The 14803-nt window shown below is 44.2% G+C and overlaps 1 protein-coding gene and 1 long non-coding RNA gene across 2 annotated transcripts in view; one reads left to right on the plus strand and one right to left on the minus strand.

Moving 5' to 3' along the window:
- Nucleotides 1-10647: 10647 nt before the first annotated feature.
- Nucleotides 10648-14803, minus strand: part of DUPD1 (dual specificity phosphatase and pro isomerase domain containing 1) — a 31358-nt gene continuing 27202 nt past the window's right edge. Inside the window, exon 4 of the mRNA XM_019556327.1 lies at nucleotides 10648-11114. Within this exon, the coding sequence (XP_019411872.1) occupies nucleotides 10867-11114 (248 nt within the window). The 3' untranslated portion in view covers nucleotides 10648-10866. The remainder of the gene's footprint in view (nucleotides 11115-14803) is intronic.
- The window catches only part of LOC109324330, a 29679-nt gene continuing 27444 nt past the window's right edge, over nucleotides 12569-14803 (plus strand). Inside the window, exon 1 of the long non-coding RNA XR_002104904.1 lies at nucleotides 12569-14461. This is a non-coding gene — a long non-coding RNA (uncharacterized LOC109324330). The remainder of the gene's footprint in view (nucleotides 14462-14803) is intronic.

The following is a 14803-nucleotide window of genomic DNA, read 5'->3' on the forward strand; positions in this document are numbered from 1 at the left end:
GCTGTGCTACAAACTTCCTTTGTAAGTTTGGCAAATCAGTCTCCCTTGGTTTCTTTTTCTCCTCTGTAAAATGGGGCTAATGAGTGAGTTTAATAAAGTCCTGTTTGTAGAAGTGATCTGAGGTCCTCCAAAGGAAGGTGCTGTAGAAAAGGCATCTTCTGTTGTCTGCTGCTTATTAATGCAGACAGTCAACATCATCTTTTTTTCAATGATTGTCAGGCGGGTAACAAGCAATGCTGATACAGCAGAATTCCCATCCTGAGTCAGGATACTGGATGTAACAGTGTCTTTTTTCAGCTGACTTCTTCCTGTCTCTGAGGCTGCTGGTGCTGGTACCCTTTTGTGTTAATATTCCTTATGTGGCAGTCCTTCCAGCAAGTGCTACAGCTGGGGTTCGCAAGAGTCACAGCACTGGGTCACCCAGTGACTGAAAGATGGCCTTATGGATGTTCTTCCTCCCTTTCTCTCCCCACAGCTGACTAACATCTCTGTGGCACCTACAGCATACACTAAAACCAGCCTAAGGGAAGCCTTTCAAGAATTTCTTTACTGCAGCAGCTACAGGAAGCCAGAAAGAGCCAGTGTGTGGTGTACAGAGCAATCTGAGAACAGGCTTAATACAAACATCAGACACAGCCTGCAGGCAGTGGTCACTAGAGCAGCAGACCTAAGAGCATGCCAAAAAGACACACACACTGATTTTTAGCATTTGTTTACTATCCCAGGTGGGATTCTTTGGAAAACCCCTCTGCCTTGCCAGGGGCACCCAAACCACAGGAAATAGAATCATATCTATGTGTGTTTCTTGCTGCACAGTAGCTCACCTGTGCAAGCACCTAGCTCTTAAGAAGCTTTTTGTTTTGATGTAGCTCCAAGTCAAAGGGTCCTGTTAACATACAAATGCTTCAAATCATGGCTGTCATCAAAGGTGCAGAGCACTGAAACAAAAGTGTGTGCAGGCTTGGATTAGCAAAGAGGACAATAGTTAACTCTTTCTCAGAATAAGAAGAAGCTGCCTTCCCTTAGTGCAAGGACTGTCCAGGGAGGAAGTCTGAGTCAGCTGTCTCTAGTTAATTCCCTCAGCACATAGTAGAAAGGTCTGTTGTCTCCGTAGTTTTTAGAAGCTGCCTAAAGATCTTTGAGCGGGAGCAAGAAGGGTAAAGGACCACCTGACAAAGCCTATGAGGACTCTTTAGATGCAGCTGAATGTACATTGAGCTCCACACAATTCAGATGGACCCTTTGCTGGACTTCCAAGACATTTGTGTATAAATCGAGAAACCTGACTGTTGTCCATTTGATTTGCATCTGTCTATCCCTTACATCCCTCTATCAGAGCCATTTGGTGGCTCCTCAAAAATGAATATGGTGTTATCCCAGTTCCCAGAAGTGAGGTATGGCTGGATCATGAACATCCCCACACCTGTAGGCATCATTTGTGGGGAGACTTGTGGGGCTCAAGCCTGTGCTGAATATCCAAGTCGATAGAAGACAAAAGTCTTCCAGACTTCTGAGGGATGGGCAAGTACCATTTCTACTGTACAGTTAGATTAGCCAGGAAGCCAGAAACCCACTTCCAGGAAGCAGTACTCCTCTAGGCTTCTGAGAAGGAAGTTAAGAAAATAGATATACTGGAACATCTACCTAGGCTGTCTCCAAGGCTTAGAAAGGCCCAAATTTCTAGTATCCTGTTCTATGCAGGTTCTTTATTACCATGCTTTCCCCCTAGCATTGGAATTCCTTCAGTGTATGTTAAACAAACGTGAGTTGCAACTGTTAAATGTTGTTTTAATGTCTCATCTTCCCCTCCTAGGAAGAGGGACAGTAAGCCTTTTAGAGCCTGCTTTCTTGTGGTGGGAGTTCTTTTAAATCTGCATGTCACTTTAGAGAAGGCAAGGTCTAAGAAATGTGCCTTGCACTTGGAGCAGAAGATGTTGAAATCTGTGAGTGTTTTTGGTTTCAGTGGAAGTTCCTTGCATAGTCCCAGACTGGTCCTAACGAAGCTCAGTCTCCTCCATGAATGAGCTATTCCCTTGTGGAGGGTTGCATTGCATCAGGGGAGAGTTATTGACTGTAGTCTTTGTCCTGGAGCCTCAGTCCATCTTTTATGTGTTCTGGGCCCAGACCACAGAGTACCCTGAAGATATGGAGTGTTTAGGCACAACCTCAGGTTATAGGTAGATATAAACCAATTTAACTGTTGTTGAAAGCCCTCTGCATTCCTCAGTAGATGGTGGATATGTTTGCTCCACCAAGGAGTACAATGTCATGAATCGGTGCAATATTTCCTAGCTGGCCAGTTCCTGTTTCCCTTCTCATTTCCAAAAAGTGCTCTTTGTTCAGTGAAAGCATTCATAATCATTGTGATCGCTCTTGTCTGTGGTTCCCTGGAGCTAAATAGTTCTTGCCTTGAAAGGAGACAAAAACCCCAGATAATGTAAGCATGGGATGGCTGGAAAATCCAGAATTGGAAAAGTCTGGTGGTTCATTGTGCATTGTGGCTACCCATTGCCTGTCAGTAGTTTGGTTTGTGTTTAGCTTATCTTCAGGGATGTGGAGTCTGAGGTTTTTTGGGGCACATAACATACAGAACAGACAACAGAGAGGAAACTATTAACTCCTCCTCTTGGCTGTTGTCAGATTCTGCTGTAGCATGAGTTTTGTAGACTGTGTGTCTGAACAATAACCTAGTATTCTGCCCTGGGAGTCCAAGGAATGGGAAGTCCTCTATCATCACACTCACATTAAAGTTTAGGACCTCACAAAGAGCAGCTGAAAGGCTTCTAAATACGTGGTTTTGAAAACTACTTATCTGCAGTTAGTTCTTAAACTGCGCAAGTGGTGCTTATACTAACTAATCCACGACAAAAATGCTCAGCAGCACAACTCTGCCTTGATTCCCATTCCCAAAAAAACAGCTTCATTCTGTCTTTAAATAAATTGGCTACTTCATATAGAACCCCAGCTGCTTGGGGCACTGAGACATCCCCACCAACATCCCACTTCCAGACATTAAACTGTCCATGCCCCAACCCTATTCCCCACAACTGTTCTGTGCTGGGGCTGTGGTTCACCTGGTACACAACAAGAGAACGCCTTGGCTTCCTCTGCTATGACTCCATTATTTCAAGTGCTGTGAAGATGAGCCTCTCTAACTGAGCTCTTGCATTAGAAGGGCAAAAATACTAGGAGACAGTGATGACTGTTCTAAAAGGATGCAAATAAGTAGGTGTGGCTTGGCTTTTTTTGTTTTAAGAGCATCTTTCTTGATAAAGTGGGAAAAAAACATGTCCAGGTCCATGTTACAGAATTTCAGTGTGGAGTTGGGCGGCAGTGTTTCTGTTAGTTGACACAAGGCTGAAGAGGGGTCAGTGAGCAGAGTAGATCAGTGCCATGTGTTGGGATTTGTGTCAGTGAATTCAATGGTTGGCAACCATGTTTGGACACAGTAATTTTTGGAGTGTGTCTAAACCCAATGGAGCAAGGGAGTGCTTGTTGCTAGTGAATATAAACAGTGATGACTGAGAGAATAACAACAATTCTGTCTTGGATAATGAAAACAGCATGGTGGTTTGTAAATGTTTCGTTTTCCATTGTCAGGTTAACTTACACTGTCGTTTTTTCCTTTTTTATTTTAAAGCAGACATGCTGAACCTCATTAAACCTGTTTTTATTTGAAGCATCGTTCTTTTTTAATGCTAAGCATAAGCCTCCTCTTAGCAGCCCAAAGGAAATTTCATTTTTCTCATGAGGAACAACATATATTGTTTTAGCTGTTACTTTTTGTTCCGAGCACCATTACAGGAGAAGAAATCCCATTGCATTGAACAAACCTATTTTTTCTTGCTTTCTCATGTCTCAGTAAATCATGTGTAGAAGATAAAACCTTTAAACACGACAGGAAGGAGTTCTTTTGAATTTGGGCTTGGGGACCATTTAGCAAGAGCAAGATAAAATTGGATGGTGTTATTTTGGTCATTGTATATTTGTACCTCCTATGTCTTCTGTGATTGCTTATGCTCCTGATCTTGTAGTGTGAGTCTGTGTGTCCTGCTCCTGTGTAAACTGGGAGCTGATTCTCCTCATTGGTGTGCTCTCTCCATTATGCTATGCCTGGGTTTCTCATTTTGAGAGAAGGAATGGACAACCCAGAGGATGCCATCAACAGCATAGTTTCCTTGCTTGCCTGTCTAGCAGCTACTAGGTCAGAAAATCTTCCTGTGCACTTTGACTTTTGCCTTAAGGATTATGTTGTCTCCTATCATGGTATCATCTGAGCACTTGTAACATAAAATGCACTGAAAAGTAATGTCCCTAATGGATATCAAGTATTCTGTGATTTTTAGTATTGCCACCAGTGTAGAAATGGTGAACTGGAGCAGAGAAGTTAAGAGCTTGATTACACCAGCCAAATTAATTCCGCTCCCTCTAGAAATGTGCTGGATAAGAGCTCCTGACACATGCTCTCCTTTGGCTCTGTCAGGGAACCTCTGCTGGTGAAACAATGGATGACCTGTTCAAGAAGTCATAGACAGCCAGTGGCACAACTGAGGACAGAACGTTAGGGTGTCTGGCTCTGGGCCTGCAATTGTTTTGTTAAACAATACAACCTCCATAGGGAGGCAGGGTGTTCAGTGGAGAAGTAATGAATTGGGGAATGAAGAGAAAAAAGAATTGGGATGTACACTGAAGTGATATCTGGGGAGGAGACAGAAAAGTAATAGAGTGTCTCCTGAACAACTGAACTTCACTGGAATGATAGACCTTTCTACTCTAAGGGTATAAAATGGCTTTCCTAGAAACAGCTCTCTTAATGGCCACAGTGTAACGGTGGAACAAAATCTTAGAGAAGCTAAAGAACCACCCCAGCCTCTTTATGGTCTGCTCCAAGGGCAGGGACGCAGTTTGGCCTTGACTTCTCTATGAAGCATATAATAATGCATATTTTGGAAATTCCAAAGTGAACACACACACACATACGCATGTGTGCACACACTTTCATACTTCTTCCCTTAAGGAAGAGTATAAGAGAACAAATGTGTAACAGATGTTGCTTAAGTCACTTAATGGAGCACTGAAAAGTTTGCAGCTAATAAGGCAATGAGACTAGAATAACTTATGTATAACAGAACTAGAAGGAACCCAAAACATTGAAATGAACAAGATTAATCCCCTAGAATTATGATGATAGAGAGGTTGAGGTCCTGGGGAGAAGAAACAATGGAAAGACAAGGGCTCCTGCAGTCATGGGTTAAGAAGTTGAGAGTTGTGGGGCTGCCCTAATCATTCAGTCACTGGGAGAGCTTATGTAGCTTCAATGGTCCATAGAACACAGTTATAAACATTTTGTAGTCTCTATATCATTATATTTTCCACAGCTATGGAAACATAATACAGCTTTAGTTTCTACTCGTGGTTTCATAACAAGAAGTTTGCAAAGCATTAGGTCATTTTGTGTGTGACAAGTATCATTAGCATTCTCAGCTATACCTCTCCAATCAGGTTATGTTCCATGGTCTGTTGACCCTGGGCTTAATTAGGACTAATTAAATCGAGGTCAATGAGGGGTGGTTTTTGACCCTGGGTCAGTTAACAGGTTAATATGGGCATGTCTACTCACCACCTAGTTAACCTGGCAATTAGTGGGCTGTGATTAATTAGCACACTCACACAAGTTATAAACTGAAATGAATAAACAGTTTATTATAGAAATCATACATTTAACAGACACCACAGCTAAATTATAACAGTTCAAACAACACTACTATAAGGACTAATATTAACTACAACTAAAGTCTATCCATATCTAATTAATGAATGACTACTATCTAATCTAATGGTTCTTATCACTACAGTATAATTCAGACAGAGGCTAGGGGGTGGGGGGGGATTTTATTAAATAGGGAGATGTATATTATACTACGGCCACTGGTCACCGACTCCAGTCTCTATCCTCTCAACATCTGAGCCGCTGCACCTAGTGGCGTACCTTCCACTCCTTCAGGGAAAGGGGTACCCCACCACCAGCACCAACAAAGGATAGGAAAATGAAGAAGGTGGGATGCGGTAATACTTACTACGAAGAGGCAGAGGGCTGCTATCTTACATGCAAAGCACACCCAGAAGGAAAGAAGGCTGGGGACCCAACCCTTTCTACTTCTGTGAGGCTTGTAATAGACAATCAAAGGACTGGAGCCCCACAGAACACCAGAGTCTGGAGCAAAATACCTCCACGGCACACTGACATCTCTGCTTTGTTGCCTCCCTCATTGTCTCTGAATCACCCTCAGTCACACTTGGAAACACCCGTCTACCACTCCTCAAGCAGTCTCATGTTACTCTTCGGATGGGAAACTTTTCAAGACCTTGGCCTGGTGTCATTCTGCTTACTTCAACAAGCATATAACAACGTCAATCCAAACTTGGAAACCACAAATTTATTCATCCAATTACGTCACTTAAACATTATCATACATACTCTCAGTCTCTCTACTCATATCCTCATACGTGTTCTGTTTCAGTTTCACAAACTTACTATACAACAACTCAGTCATTTGCATTTTTGGATGTGCTCTTTCAATCATACTATACACATAGCCAACCTTCTATCCCATACATGCCTGAGCAAATCAGGATCTAGACAATTGGGAGTGAGATATTCAAAACTCCAGTGGCTATGGGGCTCTATCCCATCAATGTTTCCCACCATTGGTGTTTCACAGTTTCAGCAAAACGGTCTAGGATGTGAATAATTTCATGGTTCTTGTGTACTACCTTAATATATATCTGTTAGGCTTTTTCTGTGTTAGCAATTAACGACTGTTGTACTCCATCATGTGTGATTAATTGTCTTAGTATGTGTCGGGTATCACTGTCCCCTGTGGACCTACCTAACAGACGCCGCCTGCCGGTTGCCTAGGGTGGCATCAGCTATAATTGGGGTCTCACACGCATACGTTTTGCCTGCCATGACTTGATCTTAATGGAGTTGGTTCAGATGCCTTCGCGTGTAGTCCAATTATGAATCTCCCTGGTGTCTTGTGAGGTCCCGAGTTTCTGAGGGCTCTGCCACCCCTACACCCTTGCCCATTCCACCAGGTGGTGGCCAACCAGTTGGTCTGGCCACGTATCCTCAGTTCCTCCCAGATAATCCACAAAAGAAAGGTCAATCAAAACAAACATGACAACCACGAAGGTTCCCCTCATCTGTGTAGCTGCTCCATCTGTCTGCAGCTGCCTTCCAACTCAAGCTTGACCTTCGAGGAGTCAAGCACCCCTTTGTTGGCTCTTGGAGAGCCCCCTTGTAGGGCTTAATGAGATTCCTTTTTAACAACTTAAGTTCCCTATTGCACGGTGCCCCTATTACAGGGACTACGGTACCCAAAGTCAGAAGTGCCCCTCTATTAGGGTTATTACGGTACCCTTCTCCCCCCGGGCTCAGCCAGCTGCCGGCTGGTAAACAAACAGTTCTACTCCCCGCAGGGACCAGTAAACCCCGCTGGGGTTTTGCTCTCTGCCAGAGGCTCCTACCAGCACTCAACATTGCTTTCAGCCTGCCCTGCAGCCTCTCCCCGCATTCCGCTCATGTTGAGCAAATTCTTTTTGGTACTGGGTGGTGGAACCGGAGCGTGCGCTGTCCACTCCATTCATTGACCTGGTATTGCAGTGTTTCCAGGACCGGTGCAAAAAAAAAAAAAAAAAAAGCATGCTCATGCTCCTCTGCGTTGCCGCTTTCCAATCCTGGCCTCTCCTTTATGGGGGGGGGGATATCGGCCCCTCCCTTCCCAACACACCTGGGTAAGGGGAATTTCTGCCGGGCTCCTTGGGGCTGTGGACCTGGGGCCGCTGGCCCTCTGCTTAGTCCGGGAGCCTTGGAGCCTGCTGGCTCCTTCTCTCTCTCACAGTATGGACTAGTCCATCCCAATATGACTGGGCCTGACCTCATTATATATAGACAAATTTGCAATTAGCTTCAGACTAGGTATAGATTGTAGGTGTAAGGCACCACAAGATTCGCATTGCGTTGGAAGACATGGGTAGTATGGCGGGTACAGAAAGTTCCGTTGTGCCAACACACACTAACATTCACCCAATGGTTTAAAATTACATAGGGGTACCATGAACTTACACAGATACATTGTGTACTGACTACATAAATACTAGTAGAGGAATTGTCTTGGGAATATTTTAAAATAGCACTCACTAGAGTTGTTGTCATGAGGAGTCCAACACAGGTCCTTCACAGGGCGGTGAACCCCCTCACAAATATATCCTCGTCCTTCTTGGACAATACACAGACTTACATCCACCAGGACTATTTGCTTGCTATGATTACCAACTTGTGTCTGAAACCCAAGCAACTGAGTGTCTAACTTTGGTAGGAACAGCGAATAGTTTAGTCGATTTTCTAAGCTAACGATAGGGTGGATAACATTAATTTTCGCCTCAGTGATGGTGTGAATAGTTGCCAACATGTTTCTTTTCTGGTTTATTCAAAATGTATTAATCTCCACCAGTCCGTAAGCCCCAACTCAGTTTCCATAGCCACCTTTACAATTAACTATTTGAATTCCAGTGGGATGACTCCTGAGTATCCCTGTTTTATGATACCACTCATGACTATTTATACACATGACTGAGCCTAGGCACAAGATAAAGTGAGTCTGGTACCATTTGGGGACTTTTCTAAAACTTTTATGACCAGCAGTTGTTCTAGTTGATTGGCTTGATGCCATAGTGGTAACACATGGACATTATTTATTACCTGATGCATGATCTCGAAGATCGAGGCAGTAATTGGCTTCTTTACTTATTGTAGCCACTTGGCAGCTTGAGATAATTTATTCATTATTACTTCAGTACTAGTTGAATTCACCAGACCTAAACCCATACCTATACCACCTAAAAGACCTCCAGAATCTCTCTTAGTTCTGGATATCCTTTCCTGGATAGCTGAAGCCTACCGAAGTCTAAGGGTCAACAGGTCACAGTAAGATTTCATAATGAAGGTTAACGAGATGTCTGGAATTGCTATACTATAAGTTAAGCAATAGTGGCCTGTTATATCAGCATCCAAGCCGTAGGGTGCTAGACCATAATTAACATTCTCCTGATGGCTCAGGCCCCATCTCTCTGAGAGCAAATATGGTGTCTAGTGCAATACCATCCCCTACAAGGAAACCCTCCAAATTGTTACATGGTTATAGGTCAACTACTTTCTGGTCAATTAAGCAAGACAGGGCTATAGCAGTAGGCTGGAAAAGCCAGACTAAAAAGCTGAATTTTGATCAAAATCAGAACAAGAGGCTAATACTTAATAGTTAGTTTTATTACTTATGTGGTTAATTCAAATTACATACTGAGCTTTCATATAAACATTTTATTCTGGCCTTGTCAACAGAAAGCAGATTGGAGTTTTAGTAGAGACTATGTATTATGACTGATTTCCAACAGGACTGGCTTTACTAAATCACTGGTCCCCAACTTTTGCTGGCCCTTGAGTAACAAAACTGAGCTGAAACATGATGTTGGTAATGCCATATTTACCTCTCGCCCCCACCCCTGCCCAGGTTGCTGGCTAGGTGGCCAGGTGCTACCTGAGCTCTGAAAAGGATCAAGACCCTTGGAGCTCAGGCAGTGCCCAATTGGCCAGCCAGCAACCCACCTGCTGGCAGCATAGAGGGGGTGAGCTTCTGACTGGCCATGCTGCCTGAGCTCTGAGGGGCCTGATCCCTTTTTTCTCAGGAGTTTTTCTACCCTGCAGCACCTCAGGGAGCAGTGAGGTGGTCTGGGCAGTAGCCAGATGCACTGCAGTAGCTGGGCACTCTAGGTCTGTGTTGTTCACCCCACCCAACATCCCTGCAGGGCAAGGCGCCATGCCTAGCCCTGCTGCACCCTGACTCAGGAGGGGCCGCTGCATCCTTGGTTGCTGGAGGTCTTCAATTTGAGCTAAATAGTTATAGGGAGTGGCCACCCCTTAATGGAACAGGAGCCAAATTAGGTGGATTAGAAATAACCCTGACTTGGAGTAGTGTAACTTTAAATTGAATAACAAGTGCTTTAAGTCACTTAAAGATATTAACATGCAGCCAATTCAGGGGTTAAGAGCTCCAGAAGCCACCTAAACTTACGGTGTAACAAGGCCCTTAGCCCTGCCTCCAGATCCTACAACCTTTACTCACAATGCACACTCAATTAGTAGCTAATGTTATGGGGTGAGTGATGATGCAGTAGGGTTATCCTAACTTGAGGCAAAGCAGGCAAAGCTGGGCTCATGCTCCCTTTTTGGGTTAATGCCATACAGAGCATTTGATAAATACGTGTTGTACCATGGCAGGGTTGTTGCATATTGTTAAGCAAATGTAGTAGATATACAGTCATTTGCCATGAAATGGACTATCTCTTCACATCTTGCTTTACAACAACAGGCCCTCTATAACAGTTATTATAATAAGGTATCAGCAGCAGTTTGGTCTGAAACATAGTTAATGCTCTTATGTATTACTCCACCCGTTTACCCTGTAGTTCTTCTGGAACCAATAACTTCAGCATAAGCTCCTCCCTTTCTTCCCTTTGTAGAACAGTCCTATAGAAAAGCATTAAAGCATGGGGAGTGTGTGTGTGTGTGTGTCTTGCCAGGGCGGGGAGGAGGAGAGAGGCAGACAAACACACAGAGAGCTTGCATAGCAAAACTACTTTGACACTGCTTCCCTTCTCCATTTATCTATTTCCCAATTAAGGTTTTCTTTAGGGCATTTTAACTGCTATTTATGCTTTACAGGTAACAGTTCTCTGGAAAGTATTATTTACCAACACTGTTTTTTTCTTTTACTAAGTCTATTTTTCAGGTAAAGATGACCCAGAATGCTAGATCTCTGGGCTGTTCTTCTCCCCATTGGACTGGGAGCTGTTCTTAGAGTTTGTCCTTTCCAAAGCCAATGCTATGTCCAATTCTCTCAGCTGTTTCAGGAAGCCACGATTCGGGAGGACACATCGGTGTTTCACCACTTGCTCTATGGCATCAACGACAGTCATGTTCTTATAGATCATCAGATAAGCCAGGACCAAGGCAGCTGATCGGCTGCGGCCCATCGCACAATGAACCAAAATCTTATCTGCAGGAGCAAGGAAAAGAAAATGCAGAGAAGGTGTAGAGATTTGTAATACTGTGACAGATTGCCACTCAAACTCATAGAATGTTACAGTTGTTAATAATGAAGTTTTTGCAAAACTGCTGTAGCCCCTCTGAGTGCATCTTCCTGACCCATGAGTTAATTACTTTGAACTTAGGCAGAAGGAGTGAAACACAAGTGCCAGCCATGTACCAGTCCCTGAAAGGTGGTGAGCTTCTGTCCCCTAGGAGGATCGAGGCTCCATTACCAGCAGCCACAGCAGATGACTTAGTGTAGGGCTGTCAAATTACAGGCCATGTGCAGGGTATGGCCTGCAAGTTCACACCCAGCTGCCACTGTCCTCCACTTCCTGCCATTGCTCCTGCCTTGGTAGTTGGGTTCCTCAGGCTCTCCTGCCTTGTCTGGCTTCTACTTCCTGCCCCCACTGCTGAAGGTGGGGCAGGGTGATGCAGCGGGTGGTCACTGGAGTGCCTGTGCTGGGTATATGGCAAGGGAGAGGCCTGGGTTGCTCACGTTGAGCTTGAGGAATGCAGGAATTGGGCTGCCCACCCTGCAAGTGCGTGCATGGTCATGGAGGGATGTGTGCACAGCAGGGGGGGTTCCCTGTGCTGTGAGGAGGGAGGGGAGGTATGGAGGGGATCCAGGCTATTCACGCAGCATGTGCAGTCAGGAGAGGAGGGAGCCAGGCTGCACATGCTGTGTGCACAGTGGAGAGGAGGTTGCACCGAGGACTCTTTGGAGCAGGGGATGTATCTTACCCCATGCAAGTATAGCACCTGGTACAACACTATACTGGCCTCCAATAAAACCACGTAGGCACTGCTGTAACACACAGAGTGGAACCTTCCTTTCCATTTGCAGCAGCCAGAGTGGGGCGAGGAGAGCGAGCAGGCTTGGGCAGGGTAGAATCCTTTGACAGGTTGCTGAACCGAATGCAAATGATTCTGGGAAACAAAGTCCCCTGAAGGGAAAATCTGTATAATGGTAGGAAAAAGTTGAAGTACCAACACAAGCGTTCTCTGGAGTTGTTTCTACTTCATCCTGCTATGGGTAGTTAGCACAGAAATGTCATTTAAAGGCCACAGGTATTTTTTCTTTGTTAGCTATGTCCAGTAAGAAATGCCTGGATCCAGGCTTGACTCTTAGCAATTAACTCCTTGATGCTGTAAGTGGAGGGGAGAGTTTCTTGGCATGAGTATAACTGCTACATAAGGGACACATCAAGAACTGCCAATGCTGAAGGGATTAATGGTCACAGTCTGCATCTTAATCCCAGTAGATAGTTTGAGGCATCTTGGCAAATTTCCAGTCTCGTTGATAACTAAAGTGCCTCTTCCTCTCATGGAAAATGTTAATCCTTTCCATGATTACACTTAATATTTGAAACAGATGAAAACTTTGATTCACTCAGTGCTTTTCTTGTCTCACTACAGCTTTCCAGTTTGTAAATGGATCAGAGCTTAGAGCTTGGATACTGGTAAATGATTCACAAGAGGGCAGGGCTGGAGAATAAACGTTTTGCTTGGGGGAGTGGGAGACCAAAATGAAACTGCTGGACTTGAGCACAAAGAAGAAAAGCCTAAAAATTATTATGATCTATAGTAGAAGTTCATGCCATTCCCTGGTGGGTCTCTTAGGAGATAAAGATGGAAGCCCTGACTTTTGCCTGGCGTATTAAAGATCTTTGAGGCATGTGTTTGTTTTGTCATCCAGGGCTAAATTTCCAACTCCAGGGCCTGCCATCTCCGAGTTACTTGATTGTTTGGTGAAGTGGTGTGGGTGATCTATTTGTCAGGATTACCAGCAATCAGCCTCATTAGTGCGACTGGGCAGCAGGGGCATATCAGGCAAACTAATGCCTGAAAAACTTAAATAGAGCCCTGTTCCCCCCTTCAGCTAATCTGTGCCAAAGGATTCAGGTCAGTAGCATAAAAAAGGGTGGGTGGCCCAACCCAGTTATAGATCCTAGCTGTTTGTCTGCTGTAGGCTGCTCTGCACATGCTTCCACTGTGCTTGCTGCGTTACTCCTGCATGATTGACGTCTAGTTCCTGATGTTACCCCTGGAACTTAACATTCAGTTCCTCACTTGGTTTCTATCTGCCATTTCTTGTGATCCTGGCTCCCTGACTCCTTCCACCAAACCCTGAGTCTGGATGGCTTCTGATTCACAGCCCTAACAACTGGTTGTGTTGTGGGCTGTCTGTGGTACCTAGAGGGTCCTCATCATCACAGTATCTGAGCACTTCACAGTCTTTAATGCACTTATTTTTGCGGCATGTCCCTTTTTGCATGCACCAGGATGTCAAGAAATAAATTACTTGCCCAATGTTGCACAGGAAGTCTGGGAGAGCAGAAGACCTAAGTCTTCTAAGCCCCAAGCCAGTGCCCTAACTGCTGGGCAATAGTTTTTTTCCACTATGAGAACCTATGCTGTAAACTATGCCCTGGGAAAGATAACCCAGGGGAACAAGAGAGAAAGTATCATTATGCCCCTTATAAATCTTGGTGCATTTACACTGTAAAAATGGTGTGCAGCTTTGCTTCCACCACTTTAAAGAGGGTATAGGAGAAATGGAAAAGGAACTGAGAAGGGCAGCAGGGATACCCAGGGGTATGGAGGTCTTTCCGTATGATGAGAGACTAAAATGGATTTGGACTTTTTAGTTGAGAAAAGGGACACTTGAAAGGGGACATTATAGATGTTTACAAGTTATTAAATGGAACAGAGAAAGTAAATAGATGTTTATTGACTGTCTCCCATATCCTAGAACTAAAGGACATACAATGAAATTGTTAGGCAGTAGATTTTAAACTGACAATAGGAAGTTCTTTTTCATACAGGGGTTGTAATTAACTTGTAGATCTCATTGCTGACAGTTTAATTCAGTCTAGAAGGAAATTGGACACCTTCATGGAGGAACAGACCTTTGTCCATCTGTAGGTATTGAACGTGGTAGATAGGGTGCAGCCTTTGAACCAGAACTCCTATTTCTCTGAATGCTGAAAGCAGCAGTGGGTGAGGAGCAGGGGGTGGAAAATTTTAAGCATGCTCTGTCCATATCCTCCTCAGCATCCTATCTCTGCCATGTACAGGGTATTGGGCTATATAGACATGCTGACCAAGGAAGTGATCATTCTTATGTTCTTTACCTACAACTAAAAGATCACACGCTCCAACTGCTCTGAATTCTGAGCAGGGAGTATGGACCCTGAAAGACTGACTATGCCCATACCCTGCTGCCATTAATCCATCTGCTTCTGCTCAAGGTCCATGGATGCTGTGCTGGCCAAGAGTTTGTTTAAAGATGTCATTGCAAAGATTTCAAAAGTCAGTCCATGTTATTGTGTCCTTCTATACATGAGTTTTGTTTTTCTGTAGCTTCGTCCAAGGCAGGACCTCCAAGATCTTTACAAGTGTTACTGTCCCTCTTTCAGGATAGGGAGAAGTAATGTCTCCATTTTACCAATTGTAGAGAAACTGTAGGGAAGAAGGCAGTGCCTTCCTCCTGGCCATGCTGTAAATTGACAGCAGAGCTGGGCATGGGATCTAGGTCTTGTAATACCAAGCCCAGTGCCTTCAGAAAAGAGTGTCCTTTACTATTAGATTTACTACTACTCTTACATTTGGTATGTTGCCAAATCTAAAAGAAGGAATGTCATTGATTGAGAA

The sequence above is a fragment of the Crocodylus porosus genome, unplaced genomic scaffold, assembly GCF_001723895.1.
Source record: "Crocodylus porosus isolate Cpor-Errol unplaced genomic scaffold, CroPor_comp1, whole genome shotgun sequence".
Lineage (NCBI taxonomy): Eukaryota > Metazoa > Chordata > Crocodylia > Crocodylidae > Crocodylus > Crocodylus porosus.